This window comes from Mytilus galloprovincialis, chromosome 6 (assembly GCF_965363235.1).
Source record: "Mytilus galloprovincialis chromosome 6, xbMytGall1.hap1.1, whole genome shotgun sequence".
In the NCBI taxonomy this organism is placed as follows: domain Eukaryota; kingdom Metazoa; phylum Mollusca; class Bivalvia; order Mytilida; family Mytilidae; genus Mytilus; species Mytilus galloprovincialis.
The window spans coordinates 73,875,622-73,894,216 of NC_134843.1; the positions used below are offsets into that span (position 1 = coordinate 73,875,622).

At 31.9% G+C, this 18,595-nt stretch overlaps 2 protein-coding genes and 1 long non-coding RNA gene across 4 annotated transcripts in view; 1 reads left to right on the forward strand and 2 right to left on the reverse strand.

The window, feature by feature from the left end:
* LOC143080297 (solute carrier family 23 member 1-like) overlaps nucleotides 1-5,916 on the reverse strand; it is a 25,749-nt gene extending 19,833 nt beyond the window's left edge. Inside the window, exon 1 of the mRNA XM_076256047.1 lies at nucleotides 4,849-5,916. Within this exon, the coding sequence (XP_076112162.1) occupies nucleotides 4,849-4,881 (33 nt within the window). The 5' untranslated portion in view covers nucleotides 4,882-5,916. The remainder of the gene's footprint in view (nucleotides 1-4,848) is intronic.
* Nucleotides 1-13,995, forward strand: part of LOC143080298 (uncharacterized) — a 16,503-nt gene extending 2,508 nt beyond the window's left edge. Inside the window, exons 2-3 of the long non-coding RNA XR_012979694.1 lie at nucleotides 12,080-12,106; nucleotides 13,862-13,995. This is a non-coding gene — a long non-coding RNA (uncharacterized LOC143080298). The remainder of the gene's footprint in view (nucleotides 1-12,079; nucleotides 12,107-13,861) is intronic.
* The window catches only part of LOC143080296 (solute carrier family 23 member 1-like), a 32,053-nt gene continuing 23,006 nt past the window's right edge, over nucleotides 9,549-18,595 (reverse strand). For both annotated transcript variants that reach the window (XM_076256044.1, XM_076256045.1), the window contains exons 7-12: nucleotides 15,239-15,359; nucleotides 14,659-14,815; nucleotides 13,825-14,078; nucleotides 11,325-11,598; nucleotides 10,275-10,370; nucleotides 9,549-9,815 (exon numbers count right to left, since the gene is read on the reverse strand). In XM_076256044.1, coding sequence (XP_076112159.1) covers nucleotides 9,574-9,815; nucleotides 10,275-10,370; nucleotides 11,325-11,598; nucleotides 13,825-14,078; nucleotides 14,659-14,815; nucleotides 15,239-15,359 — 1,144 coding nt within the window. In that variant the 3' untranslated portion in view covers nucleotides 9,549-9,573. The remainder of the gene's footprint in view (nucleotides 9,816-10,274; nucleotides 10,371-11,324; nucleotides 11,599-13,824; nucleotides 14,079-14,658; nucleotides 14,816-15,238; nucleotides 15,360-18,595) is intronic.

Genomic DNA, 18,595 nt, shown 5'->3' on the forward strand with positions numbered 1-18,595 from the left:
AAAACACAGATCGAGTTTGAATTTTGGTGGTGTCACTTAAACCGTTCTAGAGTAATGCCCCTTTACTAATAGAAATATTGCTGAATTTTTCTTTTCCGTTCTTTAACTTTAGTTTGTCTATACCAAATTTTATTAAAAGTATACACAATGTTTAGAACATCCAAATACAGATCAAGTTCGAATTTTGGTGATATCACTTTTGCTGTTCTAGAGCCATGCCTCTGTACAAAGGGAAAAAGTTGCAGAATTTTTCGTTTTTCTTTCTTTAGTTTGCCTCAAATAAATGTTATGAAACTTTTACACCATACTTATGACTTTAAAACTTAGATCAAGTACACAATTGGTTAGTGTCACTTTTACCGTTCTTTAGTTATGTCAGTTTATAACTTTATATGATATGCAAGCGGGAGCATCATCTGTGTCCAATTGACACATTCCCCATTTATTTCAAGCTCTTTTGTTAGATGTATTATATATTAGAATAGAAAGAACGGTTCTGTTGTTCTTGTTCAATTTCAATTTTAACACAATTAAATCGACATAGTGACAAATAAGTGTTTGCATAAAGGTTTCGATACATGTCGATTTACATGGGAGGTAGATAGTAACAGTCATTATGTGTACACAATTTGACTCTGCGCAATAGTACCTGTACAGAATTTAAATAGTTACATGAAATATTAATAATGACAAAGATAAACTGTAAGCAGCAAAAAGTTCCACAAAGTAAGATCTACAAATAAGTTTATAAGACCAAAATTGTCAATGTTATTGGCCTTGATAGAATTTTTTTTCACAATTTGTTCATCTACTTTGCTTACTTTAAAAATCGTCTTCTGAACCTGCCAAACTTGGGAGTATCTAGTGTAAATTTTGTATTTTATTTCCCTGTATGTCAAGAAACATAGCCACTATGGCTTAAATGGAACATAGGGTTAAAATGCATTTTTTGCTTTTGAAGAAAATATGACAGATACAAAGACCATTTAAATGGAATTTTTAAGCCACTAATTTATATAAATTTAAAAGCAAACATAATCATTGAGGAAAGATTTAACCAAAAAAATTATATCAGGTGAGCAATTCAAGCTCTTGAGAGCCTCTTGTTTAGAGTTAGAATTTAAAGAAAGTCTGAGATTAGGCTTTTTTGACAAAGATTGAAATTAAACTTGGACTGAGGTTTATCTTCAAGACCATGAAATAGCATGTAAAGATTTTTTTATTTCAATTTGCAGAAAGCAAGTGCTTTTAGAAACGCAGCAATCCTTCATTCAATCATCAGCCTTTCGACTGTTTTCAGTTGTTATGTCAGGTTGTTGTCTCTTTGACACATTCCCCATTTCTGAGAAATCTAGAAATGGGGAAGCAGTTACATATTATTGTCCTAACCCTTTGAAGAAATTTCATGTTTAAATGCTCAAAATGTTCACAATTAAATACAATCTTTTAAATTTAATAATTTTTAAAAAGTTATAAAAAAGACATGTCATGGTATTGTTGGTCATGGGAGATAAACAGATTTAAAATTTAGGAGTTTTTGAAACTTTTCATTTTCGAATTTTAACACATTTTTTTAAATGGTTGCTATGGAAACCAACTAATTAATAAATTCAAAATTTTAACGTTTTTGAATAGTTTTGTTTATTAGCATGTAAAAACCCTGATTGTTTTATTGATTAACTTAATTTCTAGATGACTTTAAATTTCCTTGTTTTCAATTTTCAAAGGGGTCGTTTTTCACCTATTCAGGCAAAATGTTTTTTGATGGTTACCATGGCAACAGAACATTATACAGGGAAAAAGACAAAATTTTACTTTTCTACTAAAGTTCTTATGATATAGGGCAAACAAAATTACTTCTGTGACATGTCATGAATCCCCCTCTGCATGATTTTTACAAAGACAGGTACTTAAGGGTGTACTTAGGTGAGGTTAAGTAAAAATTAAGAAATTAAGAAATTAAAATTGATACTATAAGCTGGTAGAGCATCAATTAAAGATAAGCTAAAAATATTGATAGGACCTCCTTTTCGAGATATTTGAGACTTAAAATATGGCGGGAAAAGGCTGACTCGGACTTTTGCCTTATATTTGCATTGGTATCATTTGGGTCTCAAAACAAAAGAAAAAAATCAAGAATCTTCTTATTTTTTGGTAAATGACCTTTCATGAGCTATTTAGTCTTATATGAAAAAATAAATGGGTGTTATGGGGCAAAATATTTTACATGGTATTGTATGGAAAACACCAAGGAGTCCGAACATTTGACACAAATTCCAAAACCTCACCTTAGTACATCCTTAAAAGAAAAGAAATTTATCATATCTGAAAAGATCATTACTACAAAACACCCGCAAGAATGTAGATTTCGTTTACTGCTGTACCCCTATTTTTGACTTTTTTTTTTTACCTATTATGTATCTTTGATTTGATAACTCATTGTTGTCAACATAATGAAATTGTATGCAACTGTCATACAAGTGAGAGGTTTAGCTAGCTATAAATCAAGATTTAAACCACCATTTTCTACATACAGAAATGCCTGTACTAAGTCAGTAAATATAATTAACGTTGTTATCTATTTGATGGATGAAGTTGAGATTTTTATTTTGCTATTTGTTAAGGGACTTTTGGTTTTGAATTTTGCTTGGAGTTCGGTACTTTTGTAACTTTTCTTTTGTTTTATACTTCATTCACACATACGTAAATAACATAACATCATTTAACGTAAAGATGCTAGAATGTCTGTTAACTCTTTAAATACCTTACAGTTGTCTTGGGTTTCGAGCACATGCTGGTTTTACTTCTCAAAAAAGCAAAAGAGGTGATCTTTCTATATCTCAAAATGATATAATCGCCACTTGAAGGTATACTGAGTTGCTTAAATATATAGGGCATTGCTCAAGATTAGACTTAATAAATCCCTAAAACAAATTGGTGAATGAGGTCTGTAATTGAGTGAAAAACGGCCCAAGGATGATGTCATATCAGCTGGTTAAGTACTTAAAGCTTGCTTCCAGAGATTGCGAATATTCTTTAAATGCTAAAATTAATTGCATATATGTGACCCGCCATGACATTTGCAGGCTTATGGAGGTAGAACGTAATTGTTAGAAAAATTATAAACATGATAAATATCGAGATTCAATGAAATACGTATTTGTGAAGAAGAGATAAACACTTTCCTTGGCTTCATTTTGCGAACGCCGAACTATACATCATCTATAAGTTTTGAAGAAGTTTTACTTTATCGTTTGAAGTGAAAAATATTTGAATCTACATTTTAAATTGATACAAAAAAATTAAATTTCTGCCCTATAGATTTCCTTTCATAAATGAAGTCTGAATACATCCATAATTAATGCACCGTATCAAATGCATTTAAGATAACACCTACTTATAAACTGTTACGCGTCGCATACTATGTATAGAGACATGCATAATAAATCTAAATTGAAAAAAAGGAATTATTAATGCTTACTTTGACAAATGTTAAACTAACTTCATTTCAACAAGTTTAAATTACATGTTCTAAAATAGAGCTTGCATTGTAGTAAATTTAAGTCTTTAAAATTTTATTCAAATACGCTATTGATCATCACTAAAAGCCAATAAATACAATAATTTTGTGTTTTATAAATAAGGGCATTCAATAAATAAAAGTCGTTATAGAACAGTCCCATTTTCATACCGGTATTCGAAATGACTCGTTTCATTGCTATAACAACACATATATCATAATAACATGACAGAGAGTTTTGTTTCGGAATATTCTAGATAAATATACAAAAATCAAATTTTAGACAATGTACCCTCCTAAGCCTGGAAATGGCTAGTCACATACAGTTAACGGCGTTTTTCTCACAATGACGTTCTACCTCCATAAGCCTGGATATGTCGTGGCTAGTCACATATGTGGGATATTATCTAGTTATCGTTATTTTAGAATTTAAGCTTCTTTAGTTAAAAGTATTGATGTAATATGCTTACCAATGAGACAACTATCTTTCATAGTTCAAATGCTGTGTAGGGGCCTTTGTCACAGAGTGATCGAAGTAGTCGACCTAAAAGCTCGACCCAATAAAAGATTTTTTGAACACGCTCGCTGCGCTCACTTACCAAAAAGCTTCATATTGTGACTCAGAGCTGATATTATACAATATCAATATGCATACAACCTAATTATCGGTACAAATCGAACTGTTAAGCATTCATAAAAACCGTCGGAAGATTCGCATCTTTTAAACCTATTATATCTGTTTGTTTTGTTCACACATCGTTATCAATATAATGTAATATTGTGCGACTGTCATACAAGTGAAAGGTTTAGCTAGCTATAAAACCAGGTTAAATCCACCATTTTCTACGGAAGAAAATGCCTGTACCAATTCAGGAAAACTGTTTAAACTTTTAATTTTGTCTTTTGATTTAGGGACTTTCATTTTTGAATATTCCTCGGAGTTCAGTATTTTTGTGATTTTACTGTTTAAATTTGAAGTACAAACTTTTCGATTCGACAGTGAAAAAGGAATGTTGGACACCACGAGGAGAATAATTTACTCGATGCTCGTAAAGGAAACTTTCAACATAACGTGCTTAACTCGTTCACGGTAAAAGTTTATCAATAACGTACTCAGAACCTCTGGATAGCATAACTGTTTATTAAATCACAAAATTATTTTTATTCGATCTACATAGAGAAGATCATGAATAATAAGGGTATTTCTATCTCCTTAGACATAATAATTTATAACTTATCCAGTAGTAAGAGACTTTTCAGATGACGCTTTACATTCTTACAAATATTATATATTTTCTTACTCTTTTTTTGCAATTTTTATCACATACCCCATTCTTTCCGAAAATATATCTATTCTCCATTTGATAGATTATCCAACATATACTCAGTCCTTTTACTGTATATACAAAGTATATATATAAAACGTCTGAATAATAGTCAACGATTTTTCCCACGAGGGCGCTGGATCGTTACAAGTAACGATACATGTACACAATAAAATAAATTATATAAACGCCTAAAAAGTGTACACAACAACTCCAAATACAAAAAAGCTAACTTTAAATGTAATTATTTATAAATATTTCGGATAACAGATATCCTTCATCGGTATATATGATTGTGATGTTGAATGAATCATTTATCAGTCTACTTAGATTAAGCTGTTACAATCTTGAAATTTATACAATAAAAAAGTCAAACCGAACATCAGGTAAGACGCTTGCACAATTCTAAAAATTTGTTAAACACGACATAGGTTATATGACTAATTACAACAGAGAGTTCAAATATATGCTTTAAATAAAAATAATAATGTGCGATATGAACTAGCATTATTCTAAAGCTTTAACGGTGTCGACAATTATGATGTTACAAGAAAGATTGCGTCAATAAGAATTCCAAATAAACAGCACTGAACGGTCTAAATTTGTAAATATTTCAGATTTGACAACGGTAGAGTAGTTACATCAGAGTCTACGATGTTTAAAACAAACGGCTGTTAAAATATAATAATAAATTTTGACTAAGGTAAACTAGTTGAACGTGGCTTGGTACTTATACATCCCTAAAAAAAATAAGCAATTTAAATTGTTATATTCAACAGATTTATTTTAGAGGTGAGTAAGGTAGAGAAAAAGAAACAGAGACTGTAATAACCCAGATGTCAAGCACTGCATGGAGTCGAACTACATCTTTTCATTTATCCCATTTGGTGCCAAAGTTGTTAATTTTCTTATCCAAAATCTTTCCCGAGTAAGTCTATCCTCCCTAGAAACACATAAGATGTTTTACACGTTTGTATTGTGTTTCAATAGTGTATAGAACTATGCTACAACACTACATTAATACATATGATGTTTTACAAGTTTGTATTGTGTTTCAATAGTACATAGAACTATGATTAGTGGAGCGGCGAAAGTTAAAAAAGTCGCTTAGTTAACGAGTTTAAATTACCTAAATACCTCATAGGATTTTAATGGCTTAAAATGTCTATCGATTATTCAACTTCTGAAAAATGTTTGTCGTCAAAATAAAATGTGGTACAAATGACGTTAAAAATAGCCTTAACTGACGTTACCCAACTTGCATCGTATACCCCACTGCTGATTCGGTACTCATATTTCATATCAAACACGTTCTAAAAAATAATTTGTGAACGAAATTGGTAAATATAGTTATTCTTGAACTTCATACAATTTAAGAGCATTTTTAAAAAGTCCTATATGGAGAGCACAATGCATCTGAAAATGGTTGAAAATAACAGTGAAAAATCATCGTTTTTCACCTAGCATTATTTGCACGTGCAGTATAGTTGTATTTTAAAGGCACAACAATAAAGCCGTCGTATAATACTTCAATCGACTCGATTTACTTTTTGCAGTAAATTCTTTATAAGATAAATATTTGGCTAAATATCGGCTTTTTATTGAGATTTGAAATTCGAATATTTGTCACAAATTTACCGACATTGTTGTGGTTTCTATTTATAGTCCAACATTCAGCAATTTTTCGAAGGTTGATTGTAGTCGTTTTCAAGCATATTTCTTGTTCATTTTGTAATTTCCGAAGCTTTGTGATTAATTTATATTGTTTGGTATTGTTGTGTATTAGATTTTGTTGATTTCAACGGGAAAAGTGAATATCATTGTAGGGTTTGTTTGGTTTTCAGGTGTGTTTGATTTGTTTCTTATTTCATCAAATGGATAGTTTATCAGTCTCATTAAAACTAGTCCCTCCAAATGCCAAAAAAAGGAGAGTGGAAGTTGGTGTTGACAATTGCATTATCTGCAATTCTGTTGATGATGAAAATTTGATAACATCAACGGAATCTGGAAGAAAAAGCCTGATAAATGCTGCAGCAAAGAGACGTGATGATTTGTTCAGTTTTTTTTATGAGTTCTGCAATGAAATATCTAGTAAATTACCCGTATTTAGGTACCATAGATCATGTTTTAAAAGCTACACAAGTAAACATAATTTAAAAGCAGTAGCATGTTCTTCAGCTGAAAAGGAAACACCAGATATAAATTAAGATTTCTCTAATTCTTTGGTGCCTGGAAATTATGATCACCCTCTCGATACATCAAAGTGTATTATTTGCCGCAAAATGTCACATAAAAGGGTGAAAACATTACATACCATTTCATCCGCTGAACGGTTAGCCAATCTTAAAGATGCTGCTATTAGAGCATGCGACGCTGAAATGATTGATCGAATAGAGAAAGAGAATTTGCTCAATAAAGCAGTGTATCATGCAGCATGTCTGACTACATACTTGGCATATAGACCAAAATCAAATGATAAATCAGCGTATGATTTGGCATTTGAAAGAGTGGTTGAAATAATAGACAGAGACCTCATTTGTGACAAAAAGTCTCTTCTATTGTCATCACTCTTGACAATGTACCAGTCTTTTTTACCTGATAAAATAAGTAAGACCTACTGTAATTCCTCCAAGCTTAAGGCTAAACTTGAGAAGCACTACAAGGATGCAATTGTATTTTTTGCTCAACAAGGACAAGGTAAATCTAGTATTGTATTTGCTAGCGACATTTCCATTGGCGACGCTGTTAAGGCAGCTAATAGCATCAAAGAAGAATTAGAATTGCTTGAGATAAAAGCCGACTTGAGTATATGTAGCTCCACCAAAACCAATGAACAAACCGATATGCATGTACTCTATGCAGCCGCCTCAATATTAAGACAAAAAATGGAAAATGTATACATTTCTGGAGATTATTATCCTGCAAATGACGAAGCATCATTGGAAATGTCAGAAGCAATGTTGCCAACTAGTTTGATAAGTTTTATCACTTGGCTTCTTGACAAAAAGTCTTTTGAAACATTTTCTTCAGTATCAATGGATATTTCGCATGATATTCGAAGAAAATGTGCTGCTCTCGCAGAGTGCCTGGTGTCAAATTGTAGTAACATAATTACTCCATTTACTCTTGGTCTTGCAGTACAGTTATATCATGAGTTTGGATCAAAGTCTTTGATTGAAAATTTAAATGCACATGGTTTCTGTGTCAAGTATGACGAGGTTCGGAGGTTTTTGACTAGTGTTGCAAATGCTGAAATAACAAAAACTCAAGGTGGTTGTTATGTCCCGTCCGGTATAGCTAACTGTGGTTCCTTAATCCAAGAAGGTGTGGACAATATTGACATTAATACCGAAACGATTGACGGAAAAAACACATTTCACTCGATGGCGCGTGCTATATTTCAAAATTCAGTTGGAATGGAACATTCGGATTTAATACCCGACAACGGTTTGAACGGAAACAGGACAAAGCATTAGTCTATGACGAAAAAGTATCCTCGCTGATGCAGTGCTTACCCTTTACAAAACCAAAAATGAGGGGCGAACCGTTGAGACGTCAAAATGCACTGGAACTATTAAACAGTTGCACAGATCCAATCGGTCAGACTCCAGATTTGTTATGGGTTATTCGTAGAATGATATGCAGAGAGGGATCTGTTTTGCCACATGAATTGTCTAGTAATTGTACCGAACAATTTGTTCCATTTTGGTCTGGTTTCTTCAGCACACGTGCTGCCTTTAAACCAGATAGAACAATTGTTGCTTATGGTCCTATAATTGACAATAAACCAAGCGACATGGCCACTGTATTTACTGCAATGCACAATTGTCAGAATTTGGCGACTACGTTGGGTCAAAAACATGCAATTCAGACAATGGATCAGCAGCTATATGCAGTTGCTCAACAAGTCAAATGGTCCCTAAAAGACAAATTTGCTGATCATATAATTAGACTCGGTGGTTTCCATGCCCTGTCTTGTTTTATTGCGGCAGTGGGAAAATTATGGTCGGAGGCCGGTCTGAAAGACTTGCTTGTTGACTCTGGTGTCTATGCAGGAACAACTGCAGAGCAAATGCTTAGCAGCAAACAGTTCAACAGGGCAGTTCGTGGGTTAACCCTTGTCTATGAAGCATTGATGCATGTAAAACTCAGTGACATGTCTTATCCTTCAAAACTGAAAGGAAATTTAGCACGGCTGCACATTTTTATTGTTTTATTTATAAACTATGCATTTCGGATACTCTTTTAAACACTTTTTTCCTGAAGTATTTAAGAAATGCTATTTGTCGAGGTGAAATATCAAGGTTATTTTGCTACTGGTTTTTATTAGGCTTTAAAATTTGTATACCACGGACTACCTTCAAAAAAGTTAAATATAACGTTCTTTTGATGTCAAGTCCAAATAAAAAAACAAAGTTGTATGAACTAACACATTGATACATAGTAATACTCATTTAATTTATTGAATAGATTATTAATTTTGAAAAATATCAATGGTATTGTTTCTCGAGATGAAAATAGGATTTTTTAAGTGATGACCTTTGACCTTGATTTTCGGCATAATGGTACCAGCTTTCATATTGACGACACATATTTTCAAAAAGTACACGATTTCAGCTTTCCAACGAGCTATTAAAAGTCCATGAGGTATTTAGGTAATTTAAATTTCTGAAATTGTCTGCTCCGCCGCTCCACTAGATACAACACTCCATCAACACATATGATGTTTTACAAGTTTGTATTGTTATCATTTTTTAAATCTTCATTGTCTTTATTTGATTTATTTCTACAATTGTGAGAGGTAAATGTAGGAAATACAGGTAAATATTTCATCCATGGTATTTTCTTCAAGTGTTTAGTTAAAAATGATATCTCATAAATTTCTATGCCTTCTTCATAATGCGACTCTGCATCTGGTGACTTGCTTTCATCTAAAGCCCACGCTGCTATTCCGCGTTCTTTCATAGTGCCTAGAATTAAAATATGTATGCAAAGATCAGTAAGCAATTGTGGTACTCTGTCAATCCTGCTCGCTCCCTTTGAAAAAAAAACTTAAATAACAAAAATAACAAACTCTGAAGAAATTTAAAACGGAAAGTCTTTAATCAAATGCCAAAATCATAAGCTCAAACACATCAAACGAATGGACAACAACTGTCATATTCCTGACATGGTACAGGCATTTTCTTATGTAGAAAATGATGGATTAGACCTGTTTTAGCTAGCTAAACCTCTCACTTGTATGATAGTTGTTTAAAATTCCATAATATTGACAACGATTTGTGAACAAAACAGACATAATAGGTAAAAATGTCAAAAATAGGATTACAATAGTCTATGTAGTGTTATTATTATCTCATTTACTATTAAAACAAACACATATATGAACAGACATTTGCCATAACATAATAACATAACCATTTTAATACCTTTAACAGTGTTGTCTAAAACAAAACCTATGAATCCACCAGTGAATGAAGGATTAGTTAGCAGCATGATCAAAAACTCGTCAAACCCGTCACTTCCTGTAATAAAAACAAATATAGAGAAACTTATCCAAACCTGTGTCAATAAGACTACATTTAAACTTAACTATTCTCGTTTGAGGACTGTTTAGTGTTTATACTTAATACGTTGGGTTTCCAGTAATCTTGCAAATAGATAGAACCTTCCACAGATGCTCGGTCTCATTACAGGTAGGTATATAGTCCCGTTTTGGTGAACAATTTCTCGTTCCCCTAGTATTATAAGACTATAAATAAAGTTTTAGCTGTACAGAAACAAAATTATTGTCTCCCTTTACATCATAATTATCAAAATACAAAAGCCTCACACTTTGTTTTAGCTAAATTGGTCATGAAAATGTTTTATCAATTCAATTTTGATATAAATCATGTCTGAACATTTTAAATAAAAAAAAATATTATTAGAAACTCAATGAAATAGGTTCTAGATTTTTTTAAATTTTAGAAAATATTATCTGTTTTAAACCCTATTTAAAATAGACGGGAATTATTATCTATTTGCTAAAACATAACCATAGTTCAGATCAAGCAGGACTTATGTTGTAATACTCATTTTTTTTCTCTCTTGACAAATTGTGTGCTAGTGTATTTGTTTTCCCTTTTTTTCGTATTTTTACCTTTCTACGATACAAAGAATTTATTATTTTGTAGATCTTTGACTCGAAATATCAATATGTTTTGTGTTTAAGTTTTTTTTTCAAATTATTTCTACGACAAAAGAGCATTTAAGCTTTATTTGTTGTCTTTTAGCCAATTCTGCAAAAACAATGTACATTCACTAATAATGTCGCATTTTTACACGAAACATTAATTTCCATTCCAGATAAGTGTGTGCTAAACAAAATAGTATTCTTAAATTTTGATAGAAAAATCATACCTTTAATTTAAATTTTTTTTTTTTACAATCATAAAAACTGGATCGTAAATTACCCTTATCTTACACTGTAAATTTACCTGTTTTTATAACTGCAAAATTTACTTTAACCCAATTAGGCACCATTATTCCCACTAAGATAGACACGCCAACTACAGCTAGATTTCTTGGAGAATTCATATCTGTGTACTGCATATAAGACATAACTATTCCTAGAAATAAGCCAAAACTTAAAATTGCTGATCCACCTAGCACAGGATATGGTATGGTAACAAATATAGCTCCAAATTTCCCAATTATAGCACACACAATTAACTGTATAGCAAGAACCTGAGTAACCCTTCTACTTGCGACCTGAAAAGTAGATGATAAAGTTTAATATCATTTACACAATCAACAGTTTTGAAAGTTTAGTCCTATTCATTTATATCAATTATTGACGTTTTGCTCTGAGGTATATATCATTGAAAAGTACATAAAAATGTTATAGATTATAACTTGACCTTGAAATTTACAACCCACCATTTTCTTAGAATGTCATGTACAAGTCGGGAATAAGGAAGGTGTTATCAAATAATTATGTTCTATGTATGTTGCCTTGGCGTTTCTTTTGTTGCACTTCAGTGTTTTTGTTCTTCCGTTGATTTCCTGTTATAGTTGATATGTTCTTTTGGTTTTAATTTCGAACCCGGATTTGTTTATTCTCAATCGATTTATGACTTTTGAACAGCGGTATACAATTGTTGCCCTTATTTACCGTTTAAAGAAACAAGAAATATATACCTATAGGTATAATTCATTTATAAGCAAGTCCAATACATTGATTTTTTTTCAGGAGATTATGTCCATTTGGCTTCATTAAGTGAGTACAATCTCGGTCATATAACATAAACATACAAGTGAGTTAATTGGTGCACGCACCAAATGTTTGGGCCGGAAATATGTACATTTTTGGTGTAAAAAAGTGCAAAGTATTATACAAACAAACTGTACATTGAGTTGACTTTAATCCTCAATTGCCAGAACTGGTTCAATCCAATAAGTTATGATAATGTTATAAAATATAACTTAATTGTGCAGTTGATGAAATCGAATATCTTTTAAGTGCAGTTGATTAAATGATATGTCATCTTATTCAGTTTCAAGATTTGATTTTGAAACTAGTGTCTACATGTATCAAAGTTACAGCTACTGACAAACTATTTGTATTCCTCATCTCAGATATGGACTTAAACGCAGCCTTTCACCTCATTTACTCATCCATGAATTTCATGTCAAGATGAAACATGTTTTAGGACTCTCGATTCAGACTATTACAGACGCATCTACTGACAAAATATGTCTATGAGTTGTATATCAGGTATGGACTCAAACGCAAACTTTAATTAGTCACTCATTTGTGAAACGTAGGTCAAGATTACCTTATTTTTATCAGGACCCCTTGGTTATTCAAGACGCATCTATGAACCAAATCTCAAGAACTATGACTTACACTTCCACGGATAGATGGACTTCAACTTTGTGATGGACAGACGAAACACTATATCCCTTTCCAAACTTCGTTTGACAAAAAATATAAAAATCTTAAAGCAAACAAATATCAAATTATTCCTCTCAGTAAAGGTTGAGAAATCCTAGACATTATGTTTTCATTTCTATTCGGTTTTGGTGAAATTTAAAAGTATCAACAAACAGTCATAAAAAAGGGATGTAGCTTTGTATGATATTGAACCATGAATTCTGCTCAAACTTACTACCAGTTATGAGAAAAAATTATCATCGTTGAATGCCTCGTGGTGACTTGAAGATGAAGGACAACAATAAAAACATTCCATATTTGGGTTTTACCAAGTATTGATATTAATATTGTCTCGTGCACATTTACTCCATATCCCGTCATATTTTCATTGGGTATATGACAGACTAAAACACTGCTACATACTACAACTAAAAATCAGAAAGCTTCAGGGAGTATAGCAAATTATTCTTTTCGTAACAACTGATAAATCCTTGACAAAATGTTTTCATTGCAATCTGTTTGGTTGTTCTGTAAAACTGCAAAGTATTAAAAAAAACAAGTGAATAGTTGAGAGGTTTGAAAATCAATTTCTCTGTTACTGAAACATGTTACCTATAAAAACTCCCGAGATCGTTAACGTTGAAAGTATTGATATCTTTATTATGATTATTTTTGAAAATGATGAAAACCGTATACATAATAATCAAAATAAAATATAAAATATTTATTTTTAGAAAAAAAACCCGCAACCTATAAATCATTTTCCCATGTTCCACTTTCGAAGCAAATAAGGCATACCCTTTTCGGAGAACTTTACATTACTCTCCTGTTTAATTGCCTTTTTAAAAGAAATTTACAGGAATTATTTGATTCTGTATTATAATGATTAATGTTTAAAAGAATTCTTCTAGTCCTTCATCTCTTGATATACAAACATAGAGTATGGGTTTACATTGGTACTTAATAAACATAAGGTATCTGATTAACTGTTGGATTTGTACTGATGTCTTCAAAATATTAAAAAAAACATAAAGTAAGTACACGTCTGCTTATTTATCTACCTTAGTTATCCCAATTAATCCAATATTATTGCTGTAGGTAGTTGTTGCGTGTCCAGCTCCAAAGAAACCTGCAATCATCGACATGAATCCCTCTACCATGATACCTCTGTTCATTGCAGGGAGTGGTGGTGGAGGAACTTGGCATAATCTTGCACATGCGTAGTAATCCGCAATAGATTCAACAACCGATAATAATGTAGCAACGACAAAAGCTATGAAAACCCCGGAATTGAATCCTATGCTTCCAAACTGTCCTACAATTAATTAAAAAAAATAATGGTTTCTTTGTGTAAATAATTGTTTTATTCTTACTATTTTAACTTTTTATATTGTATTGTTTAGTTCTTAACATTCATATGTTAAACATTCCTAATTAAATATTCATAGAGAACATATGTACAAGCTATTTCAGTGGGTTGGAAGAGGTTGAGGTGAATACGCGTATTTGGTTGTTGTTTCTTATTGTGTGTGGCATTTTGTTGTTTCATTATTTGCATCACTGTTTTCCATTTGTTTATTTCTTTGAATTTTACAAATGAAAATAGAGTTATTCCTACAAATTATTCTGCAAAATATTCTACAAGTGATACAAAAGAACAAATACGTTTTGGGGGATGAAGAACAACTTAAATTAAATACTAAGAATTGAGTATTTTAAAAACTATATAGACATCTAAAATAACCATACGTTTTTTCAATTTCCGAAATAAGTGTTTGAAGGCCGAGAACATTACAGATTCTTTATCTGATTTATATATTTTGCGGGATAAAAATAAATCCAGGAAAACTGAAAACACATGTTTAGTAAGATTTTGTTGGAGATATCGCACTTACCCGGATAAGGTATTATAAACCATGGTGTTCTTTCTATCGTGTCAGCTCCGGCATCTGTTCGAGTTTTATACTCTTTTGACCGAGTGTCAGTTGTCAAAGCGCCTGCATGTGTTAGTATTCCACATATACCCCATCCAATAATTATTGCAAAAAGAACCTAAACATGGTGTATTAATAAATGTTTTGTTTGATTAATAATATTTGTTTACGATGAAATAAAATTTCTTATGGAGACACAACAAACAATATCTTATTAGAATATAAGCGGTTATCGCAAAAACAAAAATGCAAACAGTAATACCAAAATTTTAACTTAGAATTTATTGAGAAATCTTATTTTCTGCTTCTAGAGTCAAATAACTATAGTGATTCCATAGCAACCATATTTAGAAAAAAAGTATAATAAATCCTGTTTGGCTGAAGAAGGCGTTTTATTCGTTAAAGTTTAGCTGATAGTGTTTATTCCAACAGTTTGTGCTTTTGTCATTTTTTCTAAAATATAGGAAATACATGTACATTCATTTTTCTGTCATGTGCAAATTTTGGAAAAGGATTTTGTAATCCTGATAAATAAACTTACAGCTAAGACTTGTTGAAGAGGGTATCTGATAAAATGGAAACCTCTACTTTTTGTAATCACTGGGATCGGCATATTCCATCCGTTCAGGTAAACAGCAAGAATAAGCGATATCAGACAAGTCCTGATAAAATAAATCGTATCATGTCCTTATCATGCATTGTAGGTGAAAGAGATTTTTGAAGTAAAACTTATGAAATCAATTTATACTCACTTATGAAAATCTTGCTACATTGAGTAAAGTATATAAAGTTATTTTAATATTTCAAATTGAATTACTAGTATATGATATTTTTAGATCGCACTCCATAAATACAGCTGATATTGTTAACCTACTGAATCCCATATGTCATCTCCCTATTAGAGAATACAACATTAGAATAATATAGTCAGTATATCGACTGTTGAATAAAGGTCAAATTGAGTACTTAGGAAAACTCAAAGTAAAGAGAAGGGAACTTTAGAATTTTAGTATAAATTCAAACTCTTAGAGTTTTGAGGCATACTATTTTTGAAAATATGCTACCAAACCCTATGATTTGACCGTTGCAAAATATAGTAACGTAAGAACACTTTGCATTTAATGATATGATTTGTGCGAAAATTGTAATTGTAAAATTGCATTTGAAATATTTACAGTAGTGCAACCTATAGAATACTGCTATCCTTCACGCCTTACAAATAATCCAATCAATCTTATTAAACACCATTTTGTAAGATTCTGATAATTGGTTTTTTTACATCATTATTCAGACAATACAAATAACGTCAAAACATAAATGATTGTTTATCAAAAATTACATAATTAACAAAAATTCAACTTTTTATGAATAAATGTATTCAAACCATGTGCATTTTAAGTACACATTTTTATTAGATTTATCTTAAGGCGAAGTGTACGTAATTGCACGCCTCTAGCGGAATACGGGAATAAAAACGTTCGTCGTTAGTTACGCAAGTTATCTCCCTTACTTCAAGAAAGGACACACGAAACAGAAACTACTTTCTGCGGTCTATAATGAATCCACCAAGCACGCCTGTGCTGTCTTAAACCTCATAGAAATTATCTAAATAACTCCAATTAGAAATCACAGCATTCTGTACGTTGTTCTGTGTGCAGCCTGACTTAAAAACACTGGTTTTTTTTTTGTTTTAGACGCGTAGGAGAAGGCATTTTGTGTTTATGATATCAACAGAAAGAAAAAAAAACGCCTCACAACAAAATTATAAACAAATAAACAAATAAACATGTAACAATTTTTCTTCTATTGATATCAAATTAATTAAAATGAAACCTGAATTGACCCAACAATATCGTTTTAAAAAGCCGTAGTCTTGAACGAAAAACACAGTACTCAACGTAAAGTTTTATAATAGGTTACAAATAATTAATGAAAGACGTGTGAATTTAATTGTTTAATTAAAAAGACGTTGAAATGTTCGTATTTTGTGCAATTAAAAATTTAAGGACATGATTTATATTCATATAAGAAATCAGACGATACCAAGAGAATAATTTGACCACTAGTGCAAAACTTTCCAGAAGAACAAAGACGGAAAACAAACAAAAAATAAACAAATTATGCCCCAAAAATTACTCAGTAACTTAATAATTGTCTCACTCTAACATTTATCTTAAAATGAGTAAAAATTATGTCATTCAACTCCCAGTTTTCAACTTTTTCTACATGTGCAGAAAATAAACAGGTGTCTTCTATTCCGTCCGAAATTTATGGGAAAACTAAATCTAAATTTAGAACCATATTGAAATTGAAAGTACACGTGTAAGATAAAATATAACATGTCATTTCTTCTTTCACAAATTTCAATTTCGAAGAGATATATAGCGAAATCTGTTTTCTTTCATTGTGCCTGTGTGCATCATTCAAAATTAGAGAATGTAATTTTGAAGTATCAAGTCTCAATTCAAGATTATGAATGAATAGAATATAGAATTACGGGGGGGGAGGGGATAGGACCTTTATCGGAACTCCGGGATCTGGTGTTTTTAAGCTCGGGATTTGGGGATTGACCCTTTCGGGATCCGGGAATTCTATTTCCGAATTTCGGGTAGTCGGGATTTAAATTTTTTTTAATTCGGGACCTCGCCGGATTTCGTGTTTTTAAGCCCGGGATTTCGGGATCTGGATCCCTCCTTCTCTCCTCACTCTATTATGGTTAAAGAAAAGAGGTCAGGGAAGTTTTGTGATACTTGTAACTGCAATTTAATATTTAGTGGAATGAGAGGTGAAATGTGTTCAGACCATTACATTTCGATTTTTTTTTAAAATTTAACCAAAGTTTACTGCAAGGGGTGTTTAACGACCTCAATGATTATCCATGATGATCTCGCACTCGGTCAGCTCTAGGTTTTCACCTAATTCATGATCATACAAGAATTGAGAAACCTGTGGTTTACTAGTCTTATAATATGAGACTTTGGAGTTCATATTATTTACATTCAACGTTTTTTTTTTCAAGGCTTTTTGACTATCAATGTTGACCCCCCCCCCCCACCTTTTCCAATTGATTGGATAAAATGATTGGATTGCCGCCCCTATTTCAAACTGAAGTCCTATAAACTGACTGGTATTCGAATTTGTTAAAAGAAATAATTGGTATCTCTATTGATTCAATACTGTAATGCCGAAAAACAATCATTTGTTTCCGCGAATTCCGAACAGCTTGAAATATATTCCCGAGTTTCAATTTGAGTAACTCGAATAATTCATGCCCTTTCCATGTCCGATTTTCTCCCACACGAGAAATGTAGCATTCATACATCAGCTGAATAATACGACTGAATTATTTGGGTTACAATTACAATTTGTGTAAATCCCGAAAGCACATAAAAGTAAAGGTCCAGTCCGACTTTCGGAAATGGACTGTTGTAGAGTTCAGATTGATTTCCAGAAATAAAAATCATACAAAAATGTTTCACGCAAATATTCGTCTTCAGACGTGTAAAGTTATACAACGGTTACTAGCCGGTCTGGATTGTGATAAAAAGAAGCGCATGTGATGCATAAAATATATAATGTCGTGGCTCAGGGATGTGTTGAATTATAGAGATGCTTATGCGGCACAAAGATAAGATTAATTTACCAAAATGTACTAAGAATTACCACACAACTTAAATTTACTCAAATATTGATTTGTTATCCTGTGCCAGACAGATGGCTGATATTCTGAGAAGAGACCTTGATGAAATGAAGTTTTATGGGAACAAAGATTTTGAAAACACGTCGCAGTGTTTAGATTTTAACAAAAAATAAGGCACCAAGGTCGAAAATAGTTTTAGTTCATAATGAAGAAAATGTCAACCGTTTTCTAGCTTGGCGATCTCCGCAAGCACCCGAA